The 27,976-nt window shown below is 38.8% G+C and overlaps 1 protein-coding gene across 1 annotated transcript in view; it reads right to left on the bottom strand.

Annotated features, from left to right (window-relative positions):
- Positions 1–4,894: 4,894 nt before the first annotated feature.
- Su(Tpl) (Suppressor of Triplolethal) overlaps positions 4,895–27,976 on the bottom strand; it is a 95,614-nt gene continuing 72,532 nt past the window's right edge. Inside the window, exons 5-11 of the mRNA XM_080151290.1 lie at positions 27,348–27,719; positions 14,812–14,882; positions 13,678–14,698; positions 13,080–13,251; positions 9,564–11,862; positions 6,137–6,217; positions 4,895–5,567 (exon numbers count right to left, since the gene is read on the bottom strand). Coding sequence (XP_080007416.1) covers positions 11,713–11,862; positions 13,080–13,251; positions 13,678–14,698; positions 14,812–14,882; positions 27,348–27,719 — 1,786 coding nt within the window. The 3' untranslated portion in view covers positions 4,895–5,567; positions 6,137–6,217; positions 9,564–11,712. The remainder of the gene's footprint in view (positions 5,568–6,136; positions 6,218–9,563; positions 11,863–13,079; positions 13,252–13,677; positions 14,699–14,811; positions 14,883–27,347; positions 27,720–27,976) is intronic.

The raw sequence follows: 27,976 nt of genomic DNA, 5'->3' as shown, positions 1-27,976 counted from the left end.
TATTTTGAAACGGACAAAAGTTCCTGATTCAGCTCCTCAAGGCCTTTCCAGGGAGCACTATGAAGCCATAGTTCTAATTAAAAAAAAATTTGAATGTCGTCTTTGCATATTAATAAGTAATCAAATATATTTTTTAGTGGTCGCGTTCTAAAACTAAATTTTTTAAAATTCTTTTTCGGTCAGAAACGTTTTAAAGGTTAATTTTATCTGTTACATATCCCCTCTTTGTCTAATTCCGATATGAACCCGCCCTAATATACAATATGGTTAAATTAACAAAAAAATCAAATTACATCACAGTTTTATAAAAAAAAACTGTTCTGCTTTTCATGACGAAATGCTTCCAATTTTTTGGTTTTATATATTGGGGTCAAACGTCCTGATTGGCAGGGGCGTCCAAGCTTTTTTTTTTGGGGGGGGTAAAAAATTTTAGGGGGGGGGTAATTCGTGTTTGGGGGGGTAAAATGGCGCGCGAAGCGCGGCGAAATTTTTTTTTACCCCCCCCCCAAAATTTTTACCCCGGGGGTAAAATTTGATTGGGGGGGTAATTACCCCCCCTAAAGTCTGTTGGGGGGGGGTAAATACTCCCCCCAAATCTGTTGGGGGGGGGGGTAATTACCCCCCCCAAACTAATTTACCCCGGGGGTAAAATTTTTGGGGGGGGGTAATTTAATTATGTAAAAAAAGCACCTACCTAATCTATTAAGTTAATAAGTACTATCCTATAACATAAAGTAGTAAGTAAGGTTTATTTGACTATAGCTTCAGATTTCATTACTTTTAATACTGAGTTCTCCTTTTTAGGAAAGCTTCACATAGATCCCATGATGGTTCCACACTATTATAGGTCAATCCTTTGAGTGGTTTTAGGCTATTTTTCTCCTCCCTTTTTACCCTTTAGAAAACACGAGTTCTTAGATGCTAAGGGCGCCACTACTATTCAAATATATAGTAGTATCTCATTCTTTAGAACATAAAAATACAATAATTAACTCACTAACCAATGAACCAATATGATTATACTTTAAAGTGAAGCGTCTTATAGGTCCTGGTAAGTTTTATAACTAGTTTTGAGACACCCTGACATCCTCCCAAAAGAAATCGCCTATAGAAATTCTTTTTCATTATTTAATGAAATATTTAATTTAGTTAGGTAAATACCCCCCCAAAAAAATTTTTTTTAAAGAACATTTATTTTGGGGGGGTAATTACCCCCCCCAAAATCGTTTGGGGGGGGTAAATACCCCCCCCAAAATCGTTGGTGGTGCCTACGGCACCCCCAAGGTAGGGGTAATTTTTTTTTGGGGGGGGTATTGTTCAAAAAATTTTGGGGGTGCCTACGGCACCCCCAAAATCGTTTGGGGGTGCCAAATGGCCCATTACCCCCCCCCTTGGACGCCTATGCTGATTGGTCAAATAGTTTTGACGCTATGACCGTTTAAAAAAAGTCCGGTTTTATGTGGCGCACCCTGTATTATATTATACTTATTACTTTTAAGTTTGGTTTTTAAGATTTTCTTTTTGAACTCTTAAAGTAATGTATTATTTTTTGAAATTTTAAATCAAGTTAATTGCTTCAATTTTATAAAAAAAATGTTCGATAGAAAATATTAGGTTAGGTTAACTATGACCATTGAAAGTTTAATACAGTTATTTAGGCTTTAGTAAGGGTTAGGAACATTGGACTGAAAATTATGTTCCTATTATTTATAATTTATTTCTTCAGCTTAAATAGATTGTACTAAACTTTTATGTACTAACTTTTCCACCAAGAAGTTTTTGGGGCTAATATTAATTCAACAAAACTCTGTGATTATTTGACATTATGTTATGTATAAAAAAATAAACTTGTTAAAAGTATTTTGATTGTTTACCAAATATATATTTATCTAAAAATCTTTGGGTATTTTTTAGACCAAATCCTATCCTTTTTGTATATGTAGCCTAAGAATTATTATATACTGAACCGATTTAGTTTTAAATTTAAATAAGGAAAGCTTTAAATGTGTCTAGGAATGGTGTGGGCTATTTAATTTTTATATTTGGTTTTATGCTATTTTCCTCCATCCTTACCCAATGTTAGGGGCGCAATCGCAGTTAGCTAACATAAACATCTTAATCGTTGATTTTTGGAATAATGATTTCAAAGACATTAAGAATATTTTAAGCGATGCATCTTTAAAATAAGGTCTTCTAGTGTAAGTGTGTCTACATTAATCATCCTGTATTCAAGTTATTATGGATATATGAGTTGTTTTTAGACGTCAAAAGGTAGGGATAAATCACACCTCATTTTAACCCCCTGAAAGTTAGTAGAAAATTACTTTAGATAACACCCCTTCAAACCCTTAAACTTTCTGAAAAAAAAAATACATTAAGTTACCTCCCTCAAAACCTTGAAAACTCTCCAAAAAAAAGTGTCCCAAAGTTGTTCTTCTATATTTCTTAATATTTGTTGAACTTCGTTTTTGTTATCACCCTTGTATTATTTCAAAGCAAAAAGGTCATCTGGTTCAATCATAAAAAAATTAATTACAATAAATTATAAATCATTGCATAAACTATCAGGTACAAATCAGATAAATTACTAATGGTTTTTGTCTGAAGCTTAAGATCTCGCAGTTATGTGTTGTCCTTTTAAGGGGAACTTCTTATATGTCTAGGTGTAGTTTTAGGCTTTTTTCCTGACCTCCAACGCCCTCCCATACAGTCTAGGGTCGAAGCAACTAGTCTATAATACAAAGTAGAACGATGTCTGTCTGTCTGAAGCTTAAGATCTCAGTAACCGATTGGACTACTCTTCGTGGAATATACTTACTGGACCTGTGATGGTTAAAAACATAAAATACATAAATAATGAGGGCGTAGCCGCTAGTATATAATGTAGAACTAATGGTATTTGTCAGAGATGGGTTTTTGAAAAAAGAATGCCGCGTTTTTTTGACATTTTTTAGACATGTCGTATAAACAGAGTATACAACTATTTATTTAATTATTTCGCTTTTGTTGGTACGGCTTTCATAGAAGAAAAACAAATTATCTTAAATCTATTTTTGCTGCATATTAATTAATGCATCTTTTTAGAGCTGTATTAGACATTATACAAATGACTAAAATATTAATTTGAAAATTATGAATTCTTTAGTTGTATACTCTGTTGGCATTTACATAATAATGATTGATTGAACGAAGACGATATCGTCTTCGTTCAATCAATCAATGTCTAAAAAATGCCGGAAAAAACGCGGCATTCTTTCTCAAAAACCCATCTCTGAAGCTTAATACCTCAATAACCACGGAAACGATTAGGTTCTTTATTTTAGGTAAGCTTCACATAGATCATGTGATCGTGTAGGACTATTTTACTTTGAGATTTAAGTCTTGGGGTGGCTTAAAGCTATTTTTCCTAGCTCTCTGCCCTTTCAAATACAGAGCCCATAGATGCTAGTGGCGTAACCGTTTGTAATGTTTATAGAATATGAGTGGAAGTTGTCGTCAATTTAGGTCGCTGAGATGGAACTCACTTATTGGTCAGTTTGTTCATCAAGTAAGAGGGGAGAGGATAGGGTAAAGGGGGTGGATGGGGCTAGCTGCGAGTTTCACTCTATTAAATAACATGAAAATCTAGTATAAGATCAAAGTAATAATACATCCATTCTTATTCTAAGAATCGTCAGACTGTTTTAGGGTGAAACAGAAGTTAAGGAAAATCCTAATTTACAATATAAAAGGTAAATTAGAAAAAAAAGATAACAACATCTATAAGTATTAAGTAAGCACAAATATTTGCTTCAGCACCGATAACCAATCATACTCATTTTAAATGAATTGGAAATGAGGGGGAGGGGGATTGTAGTTTTTCGTTTGTTTTGTTTAATGCCTAGGTTAGGTTATTTTACTGGCAAGAATAAGATTACCTGCTGATTCATATTTATTGGAAGCAATATATAGAGACCTTAATCTTTTTAGTAGCGAAGCTACTCTATATTTACTTTTGACCGTAGCGCTATGGAAAAAAACGTGATTTTCTTAGTTGCTATTTAATATAGACGGCTGATATAGATTACCTATACTCATGAGCATTCAGTATGTATTGACTTTGTCCGTCGGTTTTCAGTCATGCCACAAAATATAGAAATTGAAAAAAACGTGGGAATGGTTTCCTAATTCTTCCTACAATTTTTTATATAAATGCTCTTTAAATCAATTTATCCGTTTTAACATCCTTAATTTTTTTTGTGCTTCGCTACTTATAGATTTTGTGTTCTTTGTTACGAAGTTTCTAAATGTGCTATCAACATTCGAGATTATACGTCCCTTATTAAGACATCCTGTTAATTTGATATATGACGTTGTATTTAAGTTAAAGCTAAAATTTGATGGCAATTCCATTTAATTCTTTTGATAAAATTAACTGAAAAGAAACCTTTAAATTCTAAAAATTCCCATCAACCAACGCACTTCTGTAGTTAATAAGAAAAATTATTCTTTAAAATCAATGACAGGATAACTACGGATCCGATTTTGAACAGTACCAATTGGCCTTTCTTGAGTTTTTTAAAATAAACGAAGATAATCTTAAAACATTAAAGTAAAAAACTAGAGGGAGAAAGGGTTACAAATTTGTATCTCCCCATGGCAACCTTTCCATTGGGTCATTGAAAATCAACAAATGGTGTCGCTTACACTCACACAGCCAAGTAGCAGAAAATAATTTAGAATCAGACGAAAGAGGTCTTTGAAAAAGGGATGTAGTTGACTGTAAATACATCTATACTATAGATCTGTTCTTAAAACCAAATACTTTTTTAGAAAATATTAACTTGTGTACAATTCTCGGGCTAACGGGTATTTATCACCTTAAAAATCTATCCAAAAATAAATAACATTTCCAGATCATGTATCATTTTTATTTCGTTTTTAAATCTTGCTTTCATTGATTACTATATGAACATCCAACACGTATGTATAGCATGGTCCCTACACCCTGGGCTGCCGGGACCTCTGCACCTGGCAGGATCCTCCAGGTACACAGCTCCGGGCACACAGGGCGTTATCATGGGAGAGGGGGGAGGGGATGTTGCATAACCCTGGTATTATAATTATTATTATATATTACTGTACTTGGCGCAATAATAAAAAAATATCTGTACATGGTACAGAACTCGATACCCACATGGGTCATATTAAACAGTGCCTAAGCCTCACAACATGTTTATACAACTAAAAACATTTCTTCAATATAAAAATATATGTATATAATATATAGAATGGCTAAAAACACATCACACATTACTAAAAAACTAAAAAATGTTTCTTTTTTGTTTCATTATTGGATCTAAAAGGTAAAAAGTTAGGAAGTTTGTGTATCAAAAACTACTTTCTTAAGCAGGAAAAAAATTTCTAAACTAAAATTGCTAAAAACTGGAGAAAAAAAGGCTTAAAGAGTGTTTGGAATGAATTAACGAAATAAATCACAAAAATTTTCAAAGTATCACATTGAAAATTACAAAATATAAAAGAGGAGAATTATCAATTGGTTTTTATTACACATATATAAACGCAGGCTAAGAGGTATAAAAATCGTTGAATATTTAGTTAATGATTAAATAATTACTAATTTTTATTATGGAACTAATTCTGAAGGAGTTATTGATTCTACTCGAGGAGATTATTGTTATGAGATTGATATGATAATAATAGTTATATAATGCATAGATTTAATATCAACGATTTTTTTCATGATTATTTCAACCACCTCTGTGTGTATGTAGAATCCATTGGGTTTTTTCTCAAAAAAAAAGTACAGGAAGTACAAAGTGTGTACATTATGTACTTTGTGAAGTACATTCTGGTAGATTTTGTGCGAGGACACATAAACCTAAGAATGTAGAGTATAAAGTACATAGTGTACAACTCTAAGTACACAGAATACATGCATCTTAACATTTCAATGCAAAAAATATACAAAAAATGGCATGGCACTAAAAATCCTCAACAATTTTCAGAGTTCTGAGACAAATTAATTCATGTTCGGGGGGGAAATAAGAAAGTTTGAAAAAATGTGGTTTAGGGTTATGCAACATCAAATAATAATATAATTATAATAAAATAATTTTTTTATAAACTTTTATACTTTTTTTGTATTTTTCATTTCTATTCGCGAATAATATATGCATTGTAAAAAAAACGTTACTATGATATATGTTAAATCTGACTGAAATGATTAGTTATCCCCCAGGAGAGAGGGAATCTAATCATGTGGTATGACATTACAAAATATCCATATTTTCATATTTTTACAACTTTTTCAAAACAAATAATAATATAATAAGAAATTGGCAGAGTTTGAAAATATGACCATAACATCAAGAAATTTATATAGGTATCATTTTTAAACATAATAAGCAATTTGGAAATATAAAATATCTACAAACAATTCAGAAGAAAAATGGCTAAAAACCACCCTAAGATAATGCCTTCAAAAACAAGCAAGCTGCAATTATCATTTTTGACTCACAAATTTAAATTTTTTGTGGAAAAATTTTGACAACAAAAAATAATAACAGTTAGATAAACTTTTTTGATAAATTCAACAATTAAACAACTTTTTTTGGATGTAAAACAAATATGAGCTTCAATGATAATTTATTTTTTTAATTTCTGAATTGAAATGTAAAAAACTTTTGAATTGAGCAATCACCAGAAAAAAAAATATTATTTTAACTTGTTAACAGGTAGGCCTGCGAGAGAATTTAAATTTTAAAATTAGAGCCATTTACTTAAATATAAATAATACATAGGTAGTATGCCAATATACAAAATAGCCAACAAGTTTTTATTAATTTGTGACAATAAAAAATTGCTTGATATGCAAGAAAATTAAAATTATTTTTGAAAGATACCCAGTGAAAAAATTTCTTGATGTTGTGCTGTTAGTCATATCAACAAAGTATATTTACTAGAGATGGTGTGCCAAGAATAATGTGAACCAGAGCTGACACATCACAGAGAGGAGATATGCATTCCAATCATAAAAAAATAATGGATTCAAGCTTTTGGATATACACAGAATATACGCTGCATGAGATCTTATACAACTAATCCAATTCTTGAAGAATAAAACAAATTAAAAAGCTAATATATAATATATAAGATTTCAGAATATAATTGGAATTTTAAAAAGCTAATATCAGTTGTTTAGTGAGCTCTTAGTTAAGGGAGGAAAACCGGGGGGGAGGGGCGGAGAACCACCATACAACATGACACAAAAATACGTCCCCCGCGCGCGAGCGTAAAAATTTAGAAAATCGTCCAAATTTATAGAAAAATGCGCGCGGAGGCGTGTTTGTGTGTGTATGTTTGGCACAGCCACGCCGCTGCCGGTCAATTCTAGCTGTCCTTGTTTTCATATTTAGTTGCTGTTAAACACAAATTTTCAACATGTCATATCAAATGCTTTTTTTCAATCTATGTTCAGTTAATTTTATGCTTTTTTTATAAGAAAAAATCTTGTGTGCTAACTAAATAGTAAAATTAAAATTTTGACATAGATCCCCAAAAAAGGCATTGGTGGGGACAAGTTGAAAATATATGTTGACAGTATCACATTATAAAACAAAGAATAATAATAATAATAATATAATAATAAAATAATAATGCAAAGCCTTGGCTTTCAGAAAAAGTAGAAAAATGTAAAAATTCCACATTTTTGTTACTATTATACTTTATAAGTTTGAGATGAGCTGCAGGAAGGAAAGGGGCTGTGTGTCATGTATGGAGATTAGGGTTGGGCCGGATATCCGGTTGGGCCGGAAACCGGATATTGAAACTAACCGGATACCGAATATCTGGCTGATATTTAATGCCGGATATCAGGTTATCCGGCAATTTGCATATCGAACGTTGGCCAGATATCCGACAGGAACCGGATATCCGAAATTAAAAGTCAGCCAAATATCTGGTATCCGGCCGAATATTGAAAATGGCCGGATATCCGGCCTTACCCTAATTAGGACAAAAATAAGGAAGGGTAAAATTATTAAGAGATAGATTAGGATATAATGAGGGAGAGTATCAGGAGACTAGGGGAGTAGCCTAATTATCAAAATTAAAGGCTTTTTTAATTAATAATCTAATTATCATTGATACATAAGTTTGGCAACTCAAATTTACATAATTAACATAAGGATTTTTTTAGAATAATAAAAACATAATTATTATATATCTGCATGAAAATTATCTTGGAATTTCTAATTATGGAAGAAATTGATTCAACATTTCCTAATATTTATATACTTTCATTTTTTTTCTGTTTAAGCGAGCAAAAAAGTATTTACATTTCACATCCTAAAATGTCACAAGTATAAAAAATATAAAAATAATCACTTGATGTGTTTTTTAGACGAATATTTTTTTTATTAATTTTTTTGTAGCAAAATGTACGTTGGTAATTTTTTTTATGTCCAAGGAGAAAACATAGAAGATAAATAGTCATGTTAAGGCTTTTTAAGCCTGGATAAATAATAGGATAATTGTTTGTTAAAAAGTGTTTCTGTCAGACAGTTTAATTCATGATATGTCAAAACAAAATAAAATCTGCTTGATAGAAAATTAACTTAATAACATGGAAAATAGGGGGGAAAAAAAGAGGTCATTTTGTCAAAATAGAGGTTTATATCAGAATGAAGAATTCTACTAAATAGTAATGCGTAACAAGTATTTGTGATTGGTCGCGTATGTTTGTGTAGTTTTGTGTGCACATTAATGTACAAGTCGTACACATTAATAATGCAGTAAACATATATTGGGCCTAAATAATGCCCAAAAATTAATTCAAAAATGTTAAGGTGTTAAGCCCAGATAGGATATCCAGTTTACCTAATGAAGAAAAAGTGTTATTTTTCTTTTTGTTAAAATCCAATGAAAAAACACATTTTTTTTCTTTATTGATACAATATAAGATTTTTTAAGTGTTTTTATATTGAGCAGGAGTAGGGGCGGGGGGGGGGGTGATTCCTAGATCAACTGGACATGATACCATGGGTCTAACACCAGACTAGAACATAATAGTTGCATCCAGCAAGGATTTTTTATTAAAAAAAAACCTTGCTAGAAATTAATAAAAATCTAAAGTCGGTATAATGTCTTGATGACTCTTTTTGTTTCTTACACAAAGAGAGAAAAATAGCATTGGGGGGGAAGCTCGTTTTTTTGTGTGTCGTCGCGGGAGTAGTCCGGCATTGATGCAACAAATAATTGTATAAATACGGTGGCAATTGGAAATACACACACAACTCTTTTGCCACCACATTTTTTTCTCTTTCAGTCCTCAATTCCATATCATTTTTAAAAGTTTTATCAGTCGTTATTATAAATTTTGTAATTGAATAACCTAAATTTTGAGTATAACATAACTAATAATACATATTCTAACTATTTGTATATAAAATTTTAACATAAACGGCTAATGAAACTTCAAAAAATGATACAAAAAAACTTTAGAAAAAATAATTTTTTTGATGCACAAATTGCCTCACAGCACCTAGAAGTCTGTAGATTACCAGAAATATCATCAATCAATCAATTAATATTGCAATCAATCAATAAGATCCAGGTAAGAACAGACAGCTGACAATAGTATTCAATGCCTTGCCATAGTCTTTGTCTAAATAGTTAACATCACAATAATAATAATAAAAATATTAATAGGCACAATTATTTTTTTCTAGAAATAAAATTCTCATTATTGGCACTATATGAAGACACAATAGGAATTGAGGGGGGGGGAGAGATTTTTAAAAGCATTACACAAATAATTTTCTATTTTTTTGGAGGATTTTATGAGCAAATAATTATAATTACAACTAATTTTCAGCAAGGAGGGATCAATTTTTTTGAGTCATTTGGTCAAACAAGTTTATAAATATTACTAAAAAAAAGTGTGTGTGTGTTTTTATGTGTGGTTTTGTGTTTAGGATCTGAGCAAACTAAAGAACATAATATTGGTTAATATGGTAAATGCAGGAAAACACTAATAAGCAGAATTCCTCACTAATTCATATATATCATTTAATTAAATAATTATATTTTATAACATCACGTTATCATCTTCAATTTAAAGCAGTTTTATGTCTAAATAAAATTAAAAAAGAATGCCATTCATTTGATAATAAAATCGTAGTAATAAGTCCATGTTTAATTTTCAGTTTTGTAACCACTAAAGATCATTTTTGTTGTGTTTTTTTGGGAGGAGTAGTAGTTTTGTTGTTTACACTGCTCCGCAGTAGGAAGGCACAGGTGTGACAAGTCTAGTTTTTTTTTTCATTATTCTTACAAATAACAGTTCACCTCAACATATATTTTCTCAGAGATATTATTTTATCACGAATTTGAGTATGGGATTCAATAGGAGAGAGAGAATAGTGTGTGTGTGGGTGTGTGTGTGTGTACCGCACGTACTAAATCCGGGAGAAGACGCCATTTTGTTTTTGTGTACACTTTACAAATTTAAAAATGATTTGTGTTGCTAGGTAAATAAGTAAGCTGGTTGCTTAACATTTGATTTGAGCATTGTTTAACATGATGGTTTTGTGGGCTGCTGCCAATTTCTTCTTGCAGGGTGTAGGTAGAGACTGGTATGGTATGGGGATATATGGTACATACTTGTTACAGCAGGAAAATTTCCGTGCGGCCAATCAGAAGGATTTGTCACATAAGAAGACTATGATACAAAAGTGTCTGCTGCTGCTCCTAACTCTCCTTCACCAGCTAGAAACTTTATTCAGGAGAGGGAGCTAAGGGGGGGGGGGGGGGAAGACATGTCTTTATGAAATATCATTTGGTGTAACAAGGAAGCAAGCACTGGCTTCCCTCTCTAGTGCGATAATTATTATGACTTGTTCTTGTCTTGTTGTTGTAGTACAGAGTTTGTAGTTGGTTACACTATGCTATTCATCACATGGGAGGCAGCTCCTGGGGGGTGGGTGAGTCTTGCAGGGCTGGGGCTCAGTGCCCTGGCTACAGGCGGGAAGACCTTAGATAAAATTATAAAAATACTGTGTGGGGGTGACGACATGAGGGTTGGTGAGGTTGGGACGGGCGGGACTTAACTTTGTTCTACTGGAAAAATACTGAATACTTTGGGGGGGCTGGCTGGCTGGTTGGCTTTGAGGGGTGGTGTTACGCGCAAACTCGAGGAATACTGAAAATACCAAAAGTTACCGAGCTTGCTCCAAAATTTGTGGCTCTGATACTAATATATTTTATACTATGAGTGTGGAAATGGGGGGTGTTGTGGGAAGGTGTGTTACTCTAAATCTGGAGGAATACTGTCTGGCTGCTGCTGCTGGCGGCTACTAGGTGGACTATAAACTGGAGGAATACTGGTGGAGGATGCTACAATAGCTGCTTCAATACTGCTCCATTATGCTTTGTTATTTGTGTTGATATTTATAGTTTTACTTGTGTATGTGAGCATCCTTGTTTCAACATACACAAAATAAATAAGCAGACAATTTTTTTTTTATAAAATTGGGTTGGAGGTTTTTTTTACTGCAAGGAGGGATAGAAAAGCTCATGGGCTCTTCATCACTGTGTAGCTGTGGCTGCTGGTTGGTTAGTTGTGTGTGTGTGTATGTTCTTCAGTGTTTAGTGGCGTAGTTGTGTGTATAGTAGGAGTGGGGGCATGGAGGGGGGGCAGAGTGGTGTTGTCTAGCTTCGATGCATTGTGTCGAATTCATGGATTAGCTGGCGGATGTGGGCCAGCTTGTTGTGCAGGTAGTGGAAGTTCATGTTGGCCTCCTGGTACACTGGGTCCTGGCTGTAGCGAGAGTACTCCGCCATCACAGTTTCGCTAAAACGCTGAAAATAGAGAAAAAATATTTGTTAGTACATATTTCTTAAAATCTCCTATCGCTGACAAATAACAAGAAAACATTAAAAAAAAATATTGGCGGAAAATGAAAAAACCTAATGCCTTCATTTTCAAAAGGCATAAAACCAAAATAGAGACAATAGTAAAAGTATAACTAGAACTATAAAACATACTTTCTAAATCTTTTTATACAACTCAACAATAGAAAAATATGCATTTTGCATTGCAAAGTGTATTTTCCTTAATAACTACATACAATTCACCTAACAACTATATTTTCACCCCCCCCCCCTTCTTGTATTAAAATTGTGTCAGTTCATAAAAAAATGTACTTCAATGTTGATTTTAGATTTTAATTAATCTAAATATTATTTTAGGCCAAATAAATTATTTTTAGACAAAAGTGATCAAAATATAACAAAGCGCTGGGACTTGAAGGGTTTCTAATTCTCTGTTATATCAACAAATTTTCAAATAAATTCAGACTTTAAAATGTGCTTCATTAACAAAAAAAAAACATTTTTGGAACCAATGAGCATACATTTAATAATTTACTTAGCCCGTCAGCCTGTCAGTTAAGCAACAAAAATTTAAATAAATATACCTAAAGACCATCTATTTCATTCTAGATTTTTGACCACTGATCATCTGATCTTTAAATCACTTTGTCCGTATATCCATAATGGATCAATGCTTCGCTTTTTATGGATGTTATCATCCTTGTTATAATTTCTTTGCTAAAAGGACAAGAAATCAATAAAATTGTCAACAAATATTCTTAAAATCTTTTTATTGCTTGAAAGATATTTGGCAAAATTTTCTACCGATTGATTTGCAAGGTTGGTTAATTTTAGATGTTAGAAAAGGTGTTTTTAATGCTACATTAAGTTAATAAATTATAAATGGCAAGTATTAAGCTAGGCAAAAGAAACGTTAAAATGTGTCATTTTTTTCAAAAGAAGTTTTGAGTCTAAAAGTTGCTTAAATACATTTTAATATTTTAGAACAATCAAAATGGACAAATTTTATCTTATTAATAAAAAGTACCTAGCTACGTTTTCTAATTAATACCTACCTAGCTTTGGAAAGTCAGATTGAAATAGGTAGGACAATTCTAATATGTGCTAAGTCAAGAAATGCTTTGCTTTCAATTATCTATGTCAAATGTTATGAGCTGAGCATAGCTAAAATAAAATTGACTTACTCTATATTCCGGCGTGCCACGTTGTAGATTCTCCCTCTGTTTGGACAGCTTTGTAAACCTACTCTTTGCCTGCCTGAGTATCTCGTGGTAGCGCAGATACTCATTGTAATGCGTGTTGTATTCCTTCTTGTATCTCACTCTCTGGTCCCGCGTCAAGATGGGAACATATTCGCTGCAAAATAAAACAGATATTTACATTTCTTGTATTTATTCGAAACCGGATAATAAATTTTTCCTTTTTACAAAGGGAAAAATAAGACAAGTTACTTAGCATTACCCAATCATAGGAGAACAATGTCAAGACGACGTCAAAACTTTGGGGACAGGATCATTAAAGTCCATTGCCCCTTCCCTTACCATCTTATTATTTAGTTTATAATCATTTAAAGAGCTGTAAATTAAACTGGTCCCCAAAGTTCTATATGCAATTTAATTAACTTTATTGCCTTAAAAACCTTGATTGAGTGGTACAAACAATGTCATTTGTTTTTATAATAGAAGGAGTAAAGTTGTGCTATCGTCTATTGTCTTATCCCTTAAGATCTCTGCTTTTTTAAAAATGAAAATCAGAATATAAGAGAAAAATGAAAAATCTTACGTCAAATAATCTGTATTGGTGTTGTTATAGTTAAACTGAAGATTGAGCGGGGGCGAGGCCCCAGAGTTGTCCGTGGGGGAGCCGTCTATCCTGTCAGAATTCCATGATCCAGCGTGCGGACTGGCGGCTGCCGCCCGGCCACTGCCGCTGCCACTGCCATGATGACTATTTTCCACAGCGCAGTTGGCTTCGAAGCTGTTGATGAGCTGCTGCGACGAAGATGTCGTGCTGCCGCCGCCGCTCGCCGGACTAGACCGTGTATGTTGATAATTGTTAAACGGAGAATTAGAGCGGCCGTGGGAAGAAGCGGCTGCAGTAGCGGTGGCTGCTGCTACTGCTGCGTTGTGGTGGTGATTGACATGCTCGGCTGGCGGCTGGTCGTTGTCATTGGGGAACTGTCCCCAGTCCGGGGCGCTGGCGTCCTCGAAAATGGAGGTGCCGGAACCGTTGGGCAGGTGATCCAACCTGTCCATGTTGGTGCTGCGCCCCCCGGAGGAGTGGGTGGAGTCTAGGCTGGGGCTGGGGGACACGTTGTTGCTGTGAGTGCCCCCGTGGGTGCTGCCCCCACCACCGTGCTGACCACTACCCCCCATCATTGGACTAGAACCGCTTAAACTGTATGGTGACCGTGCAAAGCCTGACATTTGATGATCCGAACCGCCGCCGGCCGCGCTGCTGGGCGGCCGTTTGTAGTGCGACACTCGCTTCTTCTTGGCCGTATCGCTGCTCGGCTCGTAGTAGCTTTGTCGCTTCAGCGGATTCGTGATCTGCGGCGGCGAGGGCGGATTCGTGGAGGACGGCGAGTGCCCGGAAGAGGTAGAGCCGTTGTCGGAGCCGGGCGGCGTCAGATTCTGCGGTTTGCGGCGGCGCAGCGCGGCCTTGTCAGATTCCGTGTAGAAGGGCCAGTCCTCCATGACGTCATTCCAGACGCTGCGCTTCAGCTCGTAGATGTTGCTCTTGTAGTTGGCCACCTCGCTCAGACAAGGCATCACCTGCTTCTTGTCCTTCTCCCGCAGCCCATCTGCAAACACAAGAGAACATTAACAACCCGAAAGAACGGTAGGTGCACTTTTAAGAACAAAATTTCAAAATTCAACAACAAAAAGATAGGTATCTAAAATGAGCAAAACCTACCTCTCTGCAGCCTAGGTAATAATTCCACTTTTCTATAAGGTTTAACAGCTAACAGGTGTATCAATCGTTCTCTGAAATAAAGAAATGTATTGATAATACTAGATCTTTCAGCAAGTGTCAGTCCATCAGATTAAGAGAATGAATTATATATCAATGAATAAATGCAAGGATCTTAAGGGATAAGACAATGGAGATCCCCAATGGTGTGCAGTCCAATCTAACGGCTGTCCATTTTTAGGTCGAGCCAGAACAGAAGGTTGCTTTCAGTCTACTGCGGCAGATATTATAAATAATCGGTCTGTTCTTTCTTTTTTCCAATCATTCAAAAACAAAACTTTTTTCAGACCGTCTATCTATAATGTCTGCCGGCTCTTAAGAGAAATCTAGGCTGGCACTATCCAATATACAGGTAGAGCTGCCATTTCTCTTTTACTGTACCTTAACCCTTAAAGTATATAAAATACAGGATGGGAAAACTAAGGCTGGTAGCTAGGATAAAGTTTTAGGTTTCAACTAATTTATTAAACATATTAATATTTAATTATTTTAGCAAACCAACATCAACCTGCCCCCTACTTCCACGACCTTGATACTTGCAGAAACAAATGCCCGGACAACCACAGTGGTAACCCGGGATACTGGAAGACCAGAGGCTGGAAAGAACAGGACGCAGATTTGAAGAACACACTGTATAAACAGCAGGTACAAAATTTATTCCAGCAAAGTGCCTAGAAGTCTTTGTGTCTGTCTGTTAACAATATCTATCTTAGCCAACAATTTGACTTTGACATTGATGTTGATATAAGATCTTGGATACTGTGCCATACCTGGAAAAACTCCTGACCATACAGCTTGGTCTAATTTAGCTCTTATTAATTGAGGGCACACCCAAACTTTACCCCCCGGTACTTGTTCACAAGGCCACTTAAAACCCCCCCCCCCCCCCTTATTTCCTCCGGTACTTGTACTTTACAAGACCCATCCCATTATTAGCTTCAATGGTTCTGTTCAACCGGAACTTAGAAAATAATAATCACCAATAAAAAAAAAAGGGTAGTATATAGAAATATAATAAAACCATCCATAAGTGGTAAATGAGGGAAGTTTTCATTACAAAACCGCCCGGAGCAATTACACGCTCAAGGCATAACACCCTTCACCTACCCTCCATTAACCACCCCACCCCTCCACAAAATACACGTTCAAAATCCGACTCTGCGACTGTTGTGAACCGGCGGCTTAAAACCGTCAGAGTTTTAGCCAAAAAACATAAACTCAACACCCCGTTTGAATTACGCGCCAAAAAACTCCTTAAAACAAAAAAAGCGCTACTTCAACGGAAAAAACCGGTTGACCGCAACTCTAGGCCTGTCGTTTCTTCACGCAGGTCCAGTGTTAGTCGCACCCCCCCAGGCCAAAACAGCCACCTCCGTAGCCCATCCCCGTCACCTATCCGAGGATTCCCTACACCCCCTGCAGCTCTCCAATTACTTGCAGCCCCCCACCTACCCTCCTCACCTGTTGATCCATTGACAACATTTCCCGTTACACATCCGTATAACGGCCTTTCACCACAAACCCCCACAACCCCTACAGATACTGAAGAGTTTGAGCTAGCCCCACAGCAACTAGATTGGGATAATTATTCCCCCATACCATCCTTTCAAAAATCAGCTTCAATTCTTGAAGAAGCTCTGGAACAACTCTATTCTGAAGATTTACAGAAAGAGGTTCAGGACGAGGTTTTTTATAACCCTGAACAGTTCCCGTTACACGACCACCTCCCAGGCTCAGCTTATAACGCTTCCACATCGACACACAATATTAGTGTCGATCTATCTACGCTTTTTCCAGCGCAGACCCCAACCATGACTGATGAGGCAACCAAACTCATCATCGAATGCGATGAGTGCATGATGATAGACGAAGACTGTCAGGGCATCATAAATAACCCTGACAGGTTTAGCATTGAAAAGCTAGACAATAGTCTATCATTATTGGAAGAAAAAGCCTCGTCAATTCGCCACATCATAGCTTTCTTTCGCAACAGCCCAGACCCAAGGGTCACCGAAGCTGACATGAACAAAGCGTTACAGCTACGTATAGCCATGCGCTCAAAAATCGAGTTCATTCATGACCATCGTACATCACGTTTGAAAGCTCAACCAAGTACGACAACTGCTGCTCCAGCAGTACCTCTCTCTACCTGTTCTGACGACTCGACTACCACTTCAGCAGTCGGATCCGAGGCAGGTACCTTACCATGTGACAGGCAAGTAACTGCGCCTCCAGCAGTTACGGCTCAAGCCACAGCTGTTCCTGCAGCAACTACGCTCCAGCATACAGCCCCCATCCCCAACCGCATAAATCCTACGACATACGCGGTGAAGCAAGCAAGGGTAAAACAAAAAAGGGACCCTCTGCTTGTGGAGCTTGACGACCTCTGCGAAAAATTCACTGATCTTAAAACCACCGAAGTTAAGCAGTTAGGTCAGTTCAATAAGCTCAATGCTCAATTTAAAGAGCTAATTGAGAAAGCACAGCGTACCTTACAGAAAGCCAAAACCTTATGTGAGGACGCAATGGTTACTGACATGGAGCAAGATGCAACAGCATTAGATGCCCAGTCGAACATGCTTGAAACCGAGATATCCAGCGTGGAATCCTTCGTTGAAAGTTTGAGAACTCGATTTGGGGTACCTATCTCAGGACACTCTTTCAATCAGAGGTCATCTAACATTCCTATCCCTCACTTTTCTGGGGCTAAGACGGATAAATTTGACCTATTCATGTTCCAAAAGAAGTTCCAGATTTACATCGACTCAATGCCTTCAATAGCAGAAGTCGAAGCGTTAGAAATCCTGAAGGAAAAATGCCTGCAAGGCAACGCACAGATGTTGTGCTCAGCCGAAAAAAACATTAAGGCTTGTATGAAGCAACTGTCGTTCCACTATGGCAGTAAAACCAGCATCATAGCCAAACGCAAGGCTAAAATCATGGAACTTGGACCATGCCCAAAATACAACTGGGAACAGCAGATTACCTGGATGGTAAAACTCCGTTCATTACTTGCTGATACCCAGGAGTTTGCAAAAGAGAACGATGCGGAGCAAACTCTGTATCACGGCAAAACAGATATCGCCAACTCCGTGCTGAACCTTCTCAAAGGCGACTACTTTAAGGAAATGTCAAAAACGTTCCTCAAAAGCGCTGATGAAAATGGAGAGGAAGATGGGCAGTATTGCTATGAACAGCTTCTCCTCTTCCTTGATTGTGAGCTACGCCAACTCCAATACCAGCTTAATCAGCATGAAGGAGCATCCCTCCATACTGGCACCACAACCTCTGTTGGAAACAATGCCAACACGAGCAGTGGTAGCTCCGGCAATAGACAGCCACACCAGACTGGTAACAACCCTGGTCAGAAAAACTCGAACCGGAGTAAACCAGCCTCGAACACTTACACGGCTTCAACTTTCAATGCATCAGAGGAGCCAAAACAACGCTTTAAAGGCAAGACTGTTGACAAGTCGGCTAAGACGCAAACCCCGCTCTTAGCATATACAGGCGCATCTTCAAAGCCCGTATTGACTGATTGTGCTCTTTGTCAAAACAAACATACATATTTGTTTGAATGCAACGTGTACATCAACACACCGCACAAGGAGAAACGTAAACTCCATGGCAAGACAAAAGCATGTCACAGGTGCCTCAGGATGGACGCCAACGTTAATTTTGAAAACATTGACGAGTGGTGGAATCATCACAAAAATAACTGTCGCACAACCTTTTACTGTCAAACCGACAGTTGCCAGTACGCGTCACTCCACCGTGTACAGAAACACATACTTGCGTGTTCTGTTCATACCGAGCAGAACAAGCGTCGCCTGGACGACTTCCGCAAATCCTTGCCAAAGGACATGCATATAACCTCTGGCAATTTACTGTTCATGGATAATATCACCATGAATCTCCAAACCTCCGACTCCTCACCTGAAGATTCCGGCCCCAACACCTTTCCTGATGTTCCCGCCCCTGGCATCTTCATGTGCCAAAATGTTCCTGACCCCTCGGGGAACCCGCTATTCGTGTTTTACGACAGCGGGTGCGGTACTGCAGCAGTCTCAGCCTCAGCGGCTATAAGACTAAACGCGTCGGAGCACCGCCCAGGACCGACCCTCATGAACGTAGCAGGCGGTAAAGTTGTCCACTTACCCTATGGAAGTGACAAGTTTACACTGCCCGTTGACGACAGTTCTATGTCTGCGACCATAATCGCCGCAAAGATGGACACATTAACGGCTCCGTTTCCCAGATGGGAACTCAACGAGCCGTACAATGACCTTGTTGCACATTACAAGGGTCATGAACTCCTACCAACTGTACCCGATGTCATTGGAGGAGGCCAAGTCGACATTATTCTCGGGATCAAGTACAACTACTTGTTCCCAATGCGCATATGCTCATTACCCTGTGGCCTGTCATTGTACAGAAGCCCACTCAAGGGTGTCAATGGCCACACAGGTGTACTTGGTGGACCACACAAGGCTTGGGCTAAAGCAGCTGAGACGGTAAATTTCGTGGGTGCTGCGCTATTCTTCACTCACGAACTGTCTGCATATCGTTACACCACTGAATCACTTTTCAACAGTGGCAAAAATTGGTGTGCAACTGACCCCAAAGATGATACCTTCCCACATCTCCGTCCAATCACTGTAGAGGAAACTACAGATGAGGACACTTCGCTGGATGTTCATACATACAGCTCAAATATCCAACATGTCAAAACACATGAAAGGAAATTCCTCGAAAGTGAAGACATTGGCACACAAGCACCTTACCGTTGTATAGGATGCCGCGTCTGCAACGATTGCAAAAACGGCGATATCCTGGAGGCAACTTCTCTCAAAGAAGAAGCCGAACAATTCCTTATCAAAAACTCGGTTAAGTTCAAACCGGACGAAAAACGGATCGTAGCAACCCTCCCTTTCATTGCTGATCCGGTTAAGGAGTTGCAACCCAACAGAAATAGGGCCCTCAAAGTCCTGGAGTCACAGTTGCGAAAACTCCAAAAAGATCCTGAGGCAAAACTACAGGTATTGGCATCACATGACAAGCTAGCATCTAATGGCTACTCATGTGACATTGACGACCTGTCCACTGAGGAAAGAGCTTTAGTAGACAACCTTCCAGGAGAATATTACCTCCCTTGGCGCTTCGTCACTAAAGAGAACTCAATCTCAACACCTGTGCGTGTAGTCTTCGACGCATCTGCGACGACTTCCTCAGGTAAAAGCTTAAATGATGTCTTGGCAAAAGGCACCAACAAATTGGAAAAGATCCTAGCTTTGGATCTCAACTTCAGAGCAGGCCCGCATGCCTTCGCATGTGACATACGGATGGCTTACAACCAAGTCAAGTTGGAACCATCTGATTTCCGCTGGCATAAATACTTATGGGTCGACAGTCTTGACCCCAGTGGCACTGTCAGAACACGTATCATGCGCACAATCATCTACGGTGTTAAACCCTCTGGCAACCAAACAGCAGAGGGAATTGAACAGGTAGCTCAGTATGTCATGGACAACTTCCCTGAACACACTGCAGGTGCCCAGGTCCTCAAAACTAAAACATATGTTGATGATACCTCTGATTCAACAGACTCCGCAGCTGATCTGGATAAACTTATTGCTGGAGTTAAATTCACACTTGACCTAGCAGGCATGAGTGTTAAAAGCTTCGTCAGATCTTCAGCTGTACCTGAAGATACCGTGTCCAGTGACGGAATACATGTCGGATACCTCGGCTATCGCTGGGCACCACTAGCCGACACCATCAGCTTGGATGCAAAACCGTTGTCATTTGGTAAGACAAAACGAGGGAAAAGACCTCCACCAGTAGAAGGCAGCCTTGAAGAGGCTCTTCTACCTAACTTTACCAAAAGAACCATTCTGTCGCAAGTTGCTTCAAACTTCGACATCCTTGGGTTATGCACCCCTGTGACTGCTAAATTCAAAGCAGATTATCACGACCTCCTTTCATATGCCACTGGTTGGGATGATGGGCTCCCAACCAAGCTGCTCATCACCTGGGTGGCCAACATTGAAACCATGCAACAACTTGCATCGGTTTCATGTCCACGGTCAGTGATCCCGGCAAACTCTCAACCCAAAGTTGATCTGTTAGTATCTGTTGATGCTAGCCAAAACATGGCAATTGTATGTGTGCATGTTAGATCAACATCTCTCTCAGGAGAGGTCACTGTCCGTTTAGCAGCTGCTAAATCCAAGATTGTGACCGGCTCCACAATCCCTCGAGCAGAGCTCAGGGCAGCTGTTGTAGGCACCATTCTTGCAACAACTGTCGCAAAAAACCTCAAGAATAAGGTTGACAAGGTCACCTTTTTTACAGATTCCAGTGTTGTCCTGTCTTGGCTTCATCAAGACGCGCGACCACTCTCCCTTGGCGTGCGCAGCTGTGTAATCGAAATTCGAAGGTTCTCTTCCCCTGATCAATGGCGTCATGTTGAATCTGAAAACAACATCGCAGATCTTGGGACTCGTTTCCTTGCCACTATTAAGGACATTGACTCTAACTCAGAATGGCAGAATGGCAAACCCTGGATGTATCTCGACTACCAGGACATGCCAGCCAAATCCTTCACAGACCTCAAACTAACAATGGAGGCAAAACAGGCCGCTGCCCAAGAGGTTAGAATCCTTCACAGTGATTCAAAATCACCTCAGGAAAGGACAGCTGAGATAACAAAGTTTTCAGGTTATCTTTATGACCCGTGTAAACGGTCCTGGCCTAAATCTCTCCGTGTCATTGCCATTATTCGAAAGTTCTGCTTCTTTGATTTCAAATCATATCGCAGTAAGACGAAGGCAAAAGCTGCACAACTCACCACAAGGGTTGTCCAGCTATCGGACGAGGAAATCCAGACAGCTGAGAATTACTACTTTAGGCTAGCCACCAAAGAGATAATCAAGTTCTCCAGCTCAAAGGCCCACGGCAACAATGTCGTCTCCGATGATGGGATTATAAAATACAATGGTCGTATTGTCGAGGGAACAAACATTGAAGATGTTGACAATATCATGCCAGATTTGTCTCCGCTTCATTTCGTTAGACCAATTGTTGATCGTCATAGCATAATAGCATACTCCATTATGCTATATGCCCACCAAGAGCTCGCACTACACAGAAATGTAAATGCAACACTCTTAGAGTCTAGGCACATTGCCTACATTCTCAATGGCAGAGATCTTTCCAAGGAGATTCGAGCAGCTTGCCCACACTGTCGTAGGTTTAAAGCCAAGCTTTTAGAAGCTGAAATGGGACCAATCCACCAAAACAGATTGACCATTGCTCCTCCGTTCTATTACTGCCAACTTGACCTCATGGGTCCCTTCCTGGCCCACTGTGAACACAACCACAGGTCCTCAGTCAAAGTCTGGGGCCTAGTCTGTAGAGACCCAGCTTCTTCTGCTACTGCTTGTTATGCTATGACAAAGTATAACACAGACGCCTTCCTACAGGCTTTCCAACGGTTTGTTCATCGGTACTGTTACCCCAAAAAGGTGTACATCGACCCAGGTGCACAACTTATCAAAGGCGTAGCAAAGTCAGAATTTTCCATGGCTGACATTACCAAAACACTGAATGGAAAAAGCTGTAGCATCGAATACGAAATCGGTCCTACCGCTGCACACAATTATCAGGGATGTGTGGAACGCTCTATCAAGGAAATTAAAACCTTGTTCAATGCAACATTCAATGGTCTTAAATTGGATGTTATGTCATATGAAACTGCGTTCTCATACATTGCCAACGAGATAAACAACATGCCAATCTGCACTGTATCCAGGACTGAGGATATAGGTCATGCAGACCTCATCACTCCAAACCGTCTGATACACGGCAGAAATAACAGGCGAGCACCCACTGGGCCAATGAGGGTAGAACAACCCTCCCGTCTCCTGGAACAGATGGAGCGCCTCTACCAATCATGGTGGCAAATCTGGCTGTATGAACGTCTCCCAGATTACATCCCAAGGCCAAAAAAGTTTGGCAAAACAGGTCCACAGCCTAAAGAGATGGATATTGTTGTCTTTCTCCGTGCCCCAGATGAGTTAATCGGGGACCAACTTTGGCGCCTTGGCCAAGTGTTACACCTCATCACTTCCGATGATGGTATTGTTCGTCAAGTAATTATTCGTTGGCGGAAACACTGGAGAGAAGAGTTTCATGAAACCAGAAGAAGTGTCAGGCACATTGCTATTCTCTTCTCCGAGGACGAGTTATCGTTAGTTGACCAAATCAGGTCCGCGTCTTCCCAGTGTGACAAGTCATACCTCACCGAACAAAACCACATATAATACCTCATAAAACAACATGGCTGAAATTGCCACTAAATAGCAAATGAGTACTGGTCCCCAGAACTTACTGCTTTTCTCTTCAAAAAACACGGCTGTAATTGCCACTAAATAGCAAATGAGTACTGGTCCCCAGAACTTACTGCTTTTCTCTTCAAAAAACACGGCTGTAATTGCCACTAAATAGCAAATGAGTACTGGTCCCCAGAACTTATTGCTTTTCTCTTCAAAAACACGGCTGAAACTGCCACTAAATCGCAAATGAGTACTGGTCCCCAGAACTTATTGCTTTTCTTCTTCAAAAACACGGCTGAAGCTACCTGAAAACTGCTTGCTCCTGCCTTAATTTTACATTCAAATAACCTTGACAAAACCAATCATGTTTGTACCTAACGGTGATTTTTTTACTTTACTTGGCACAAACAAGACTTCTTGCTTTTTCATCGTCACTGATGTTTTAACAGCATTTTATCATTAAAGTAATTTTAACTCTTCAAAACACAACTACCACACTATGTAGTAATGTACTTTTAATCATTTCAACCTCATAACAAACCTAACTACAGCGCTGTTTACGGCGTTGTAGCTTAATCATTTCATAACCAAACGGTGGGATTGTAATTATCTCCCAGTTGAGCAGAACCGGAGTGTTACAACATCCATGGAAGCGACATTTAGTATTATTATAATTTAATTTATCCCTATATATTATGTAAAAAAAAACTATTGTATCCCTTTATCGACACTACCGCGTCTAACAAACATTTTTTTGTTTTAGTCACGATGGATTCCAACAACAGAACCATCAAAGAAGCTACCCTAGAGTCATATAAAGCCAAAAAGAAAAGGTCAAAGGTGGTCCAGACTTCAGCTTACGCAAAGCTGGCAATAAATGAGGAACATTCCATTGATAAGCAACTCTATGATGAGATTACCAGTGATGGTATGGTAACACTTCTGCTGGAGGAAGCCCAAACGGCCCAAAAAATCAATGCGGTCAGAAAAACGATTGATGAACTCCAGCATAAAATATACGATCTCTCGGACCAAATCGAAGCCACTGACGAAACAGGAGGCAATTTCACACCTGGCGAGGAAGATGATATACCTACACCAGAGTGGACCAACAAAGGCACCTTTTGTGAAACAACACGATACATCCGGGAACAAGTCGTCAAGAGAGCAAAGTTCCAACTACTTTCAAAAATGAAAGTCCCAGACGAGGATAGGACTCCCCCTCCATTACCTGATGACTTACTGGAAGAAATCGACAATCTTGTGGGATACACGTCGAGAAACAATACAGAAAAACTGTATACTCAAGCCATCGATGTTGATCTTATCCGGCAGCTAGTCGGACCAGATCATGCAAAAGCCCGAAGGTACCAAAGATTGTTTACAGACACTATGTACATCAATCACCTTATAGCCAAACGAAAAACCCTTGAGGTACATCTGGCAAGATTGGAGTATACAGCTGCCCAAAAAAAGTACCTGCATCGAATGAAAACCGTGGAGAATATGGATGCCTTCATCAAGACCATCCCCAAATATCACACAAATCGTTTATTTTGCAGAAAAAAGACGTGTAAAGACTGTAAACATAAGTCCAACCCAACTTTGGCTACTTATGGTCTACAGAAAAAATCTTCAAAAATCCGTAATCCGGCACCGAAACCATCACAGCGCCAAAGATCACCATCCACAGAAAGACCACCACGGCGCCAAAAATCACTGTCTCCAGAGCGTCCAACACTATCACAGCGCTGGATAGCACCTTCACCAGAGTTTAGGCAACCCTCACCAACCCCAAGAGAGGTCCACTATCAAGAAGAAACTCAGTATCGGACCGATTACTATCAACAGGAAAACCACCGTGAAAACTCTCAGCAGATCTCCGAGTTTTCATATCAGTCTGACCACCAGCCTTATGGTCGTAGGGATTACCCAACGACCCATGACCAATATCGGGAGGACCAATATGACCCCCCAGACCGTCGCCAGTATCTTGAACAATATGACCCACGTGACCGCCGCCAATATCCTGATCAATATGACCCACGGGACCGCCACCAGTACCAAGAATACCGCCGTGACCACCAAGAATACCCACATCATGAGGAATTCTATGGCAGGATGTCTTCCAAGCGGCCAAGATACTAAATTCAAAGTAAGAAAAATAAAATATTGTATCATTTTATCCTGATTTTATGAAAAAATATAAGTTTTTTTTTATGTGTTTTTATCTTATTAATATTCCATATCCCGTTTTTAAAAGTTTTATTCCACTGCATTAATTCTGATTTTTTCAGACCACAAAAAAAAAGCTAAGCTAAAATGAGCATCCCGCTACATGTCATGGCAGCCCTCAACCTTCCATATAACCACGGTAATTTTTGTACTGCTCAATTATCCGATATCCGTGGAATGCTTGAGACCATCCGGCTTGGCGTCGAGGATTTTTTCGCCAAATTTCCAGAGGACAAGGTAAACAGCCGCTACCTGTCTAAACTAGCCCGCCCATTCTATACTCTTGAAAACCAAGCAGATGATTGGGAGGAAGCCATGGCAAACATGACAGAGCCAGAGGCCAGAGCATCCCTAAAAAAGTTGCGGGTCGAAGTTTTTGACTTGGCCACTAAAATGGGCCCAGCCGCCGAGGCCTACAGAGCAGCTTCAGACCCAGCTTGGAACCAGTCCAAGAAGCTTGTCCCGTGGCGCAGAGTATCTGACAACAGGATAAAAAAGCTAAAAAAGCTGTTAAAGAAGGCCCGGGAAGAAATCCGCTATTTGAGCTACCAGGGGGATATGTTCCTGCTCCTGCTAGACCAGTCAAACCTGGATCTGGCCGATCTGGCTGTAGCCAAGGAAGTGGCTCAAGCCTACAAAGAACGGGCGCAGAATGCCATTCAGCAGCGGGACCGGGCTGAGGCTAGAGCCCGCCTGGCCGAATACCAGGCTGAAATGGACACGTCTCACTACGAAGACCAACTGTCAGTTGCCAACAACTCTAACGCCAGAATGGAGCAAGAAAGTCTGCAATTCCAGCAGCAACTAGCGGCCCTTAGTATGGACAACCTGCAGCTGCAGTTTCAACTGCTGAAATTGTAATTTTTATCTACCAATTTTCTATTTTTTCAGATACACGGGTATAAATTAAAATAAAAAACACACAAAGTTAAACAATGAAATGAAATAGCTACCTAATCAAATTGAAAGTAGGTCCAATACTGTAAAAAATACCTTAATATTGTAAGGTATTGGCTTCAAGACCGGTTTGTGTCGCCCTTTCCCACTAACAAAATATTGTAAAATATGCAGTGGTCTGTTTGCAACCCTATGTTCTTTTCTTTCCTCCCCGGAGTGTGCAGTCCAATCTAACGGCTGTCCATTTTTAGGTCGAGCCAGAACAGAAGGTTGCTTTCAGTCTACTGCGGCAGATATTATAAATAATCGGTCTGTTCTTTCTTTTTTCCAATCATTCAAAAACAAAACTTTTTTCAGACCGTCTATCTATAATGTCTGCCGGCTCTTAAGAGAAATCTAGGCTGGCACTATCCAATATACAGGTAGAGCTGCCATTTCTCTTTTACTGTACCTTAACCCTTAAAGTATATAAAATACAGGATGGGAAAACTAAGGCTGGTAGCTAGGATAAAGTTTTAGGTTTCAACTAATTTATTAAACATATTAATATTTAATTATTTTAGCAAACCAACATCAACCTGCCCCCTACTTCCACGACCTTGATACTTGCAGAAACAAATGCCCGGACAACCACAGTGGTAACCCGGGATACTGGAAGACCAGAGGCTGGAAAGAACAGGACGCAGATTTGAAGAACACACTGTATAAACAGCAGGTACAAAATTTATTCCAGCAAAGTGCCTAGAAGTCTTTGTGTCTGTCTGTTAACAATATCTATCTTAGCCAACAATTTGACTTTGACAAATGGTGGTAAACAAAATTACCCCTTTTGTGGATTTAAATTATTGATGAAAAGTTTGGACACTACTGGAGCCAACAAATTAAAATTAAATAAAAGTTTTGATCCAACAACTAAGATAATATGTTTATAAAACTTTGGGTGCGTACAAGTGTATTTTACAGTTCATTAGCCCCACCCTTCCTGAATTAAATAAGTTAAAGTTGTCTCACCTGAGTGGTCTTTTTAATATTTCTGGATTAGGCGTTGGTTTATTACTAGAGTGGCACTTGGCATTAATCTCATACTTTTTATTCACTGAATGCTTTTCCTGATGGTGGGAGGAGGGGGTGATGGTAGAGGATGAGTGGTGGTGCGGAGGGGGCCGGCTGCCCCCACCACCACCACCACCACCAAAGCCCCCTGGGGGCCCCCCTCTGCCCGGGCCGCTGTATGAGGATTCTGTACTTGAAAAAGCACTTGTAGCACTTGGATAGTGTCTTGATGTTGGCGGGGGTATACTTTTCACAGTGTTAGTTTTCACCACTTGGTTGCAGCGGGGCAGGTTAAGCTTTTTCTTGTCTTTGTTTTCAAGCAACTTGGTTCTGAAAAAAGGATTTAATTTGCAAAAAATTTAAAAGCTTCCCTAAAAAGGACAATCCTTACTACTTAATAGATATCAAATCCAAGTTTAGGAATAAATTTCTTCATATTCCAAGTATAAAAATCGACAACAGACACCCATTATACCGATAATGTACGCAAGACTTAAAAGTATAAGGGCAAATTACAACTTAAAAACTACTTCTAAAGGGTTAATTGATGTTTAGTTTCAAGAATCTCTTTGATTTGTACATTTAAG

Source organism: Acartia tonsa, chromosome 2 (assembly GCF_053477335.1).
Source record: "Acartia tonsa isolate MP-2025a chromosome 2, ASM5347733v1, whole genome shotgun sequence".
Classification (NCBI taxonomy): domain Eukaryota; kingdom Metazoa; phylum Arthropoda; class Copepoda; order Calanoida; family Acartiidae; genus Acartia; species Acartia tonsa.
This window is presented reverse-complemented; position numbering and strand designations above follow the sequence as displayed.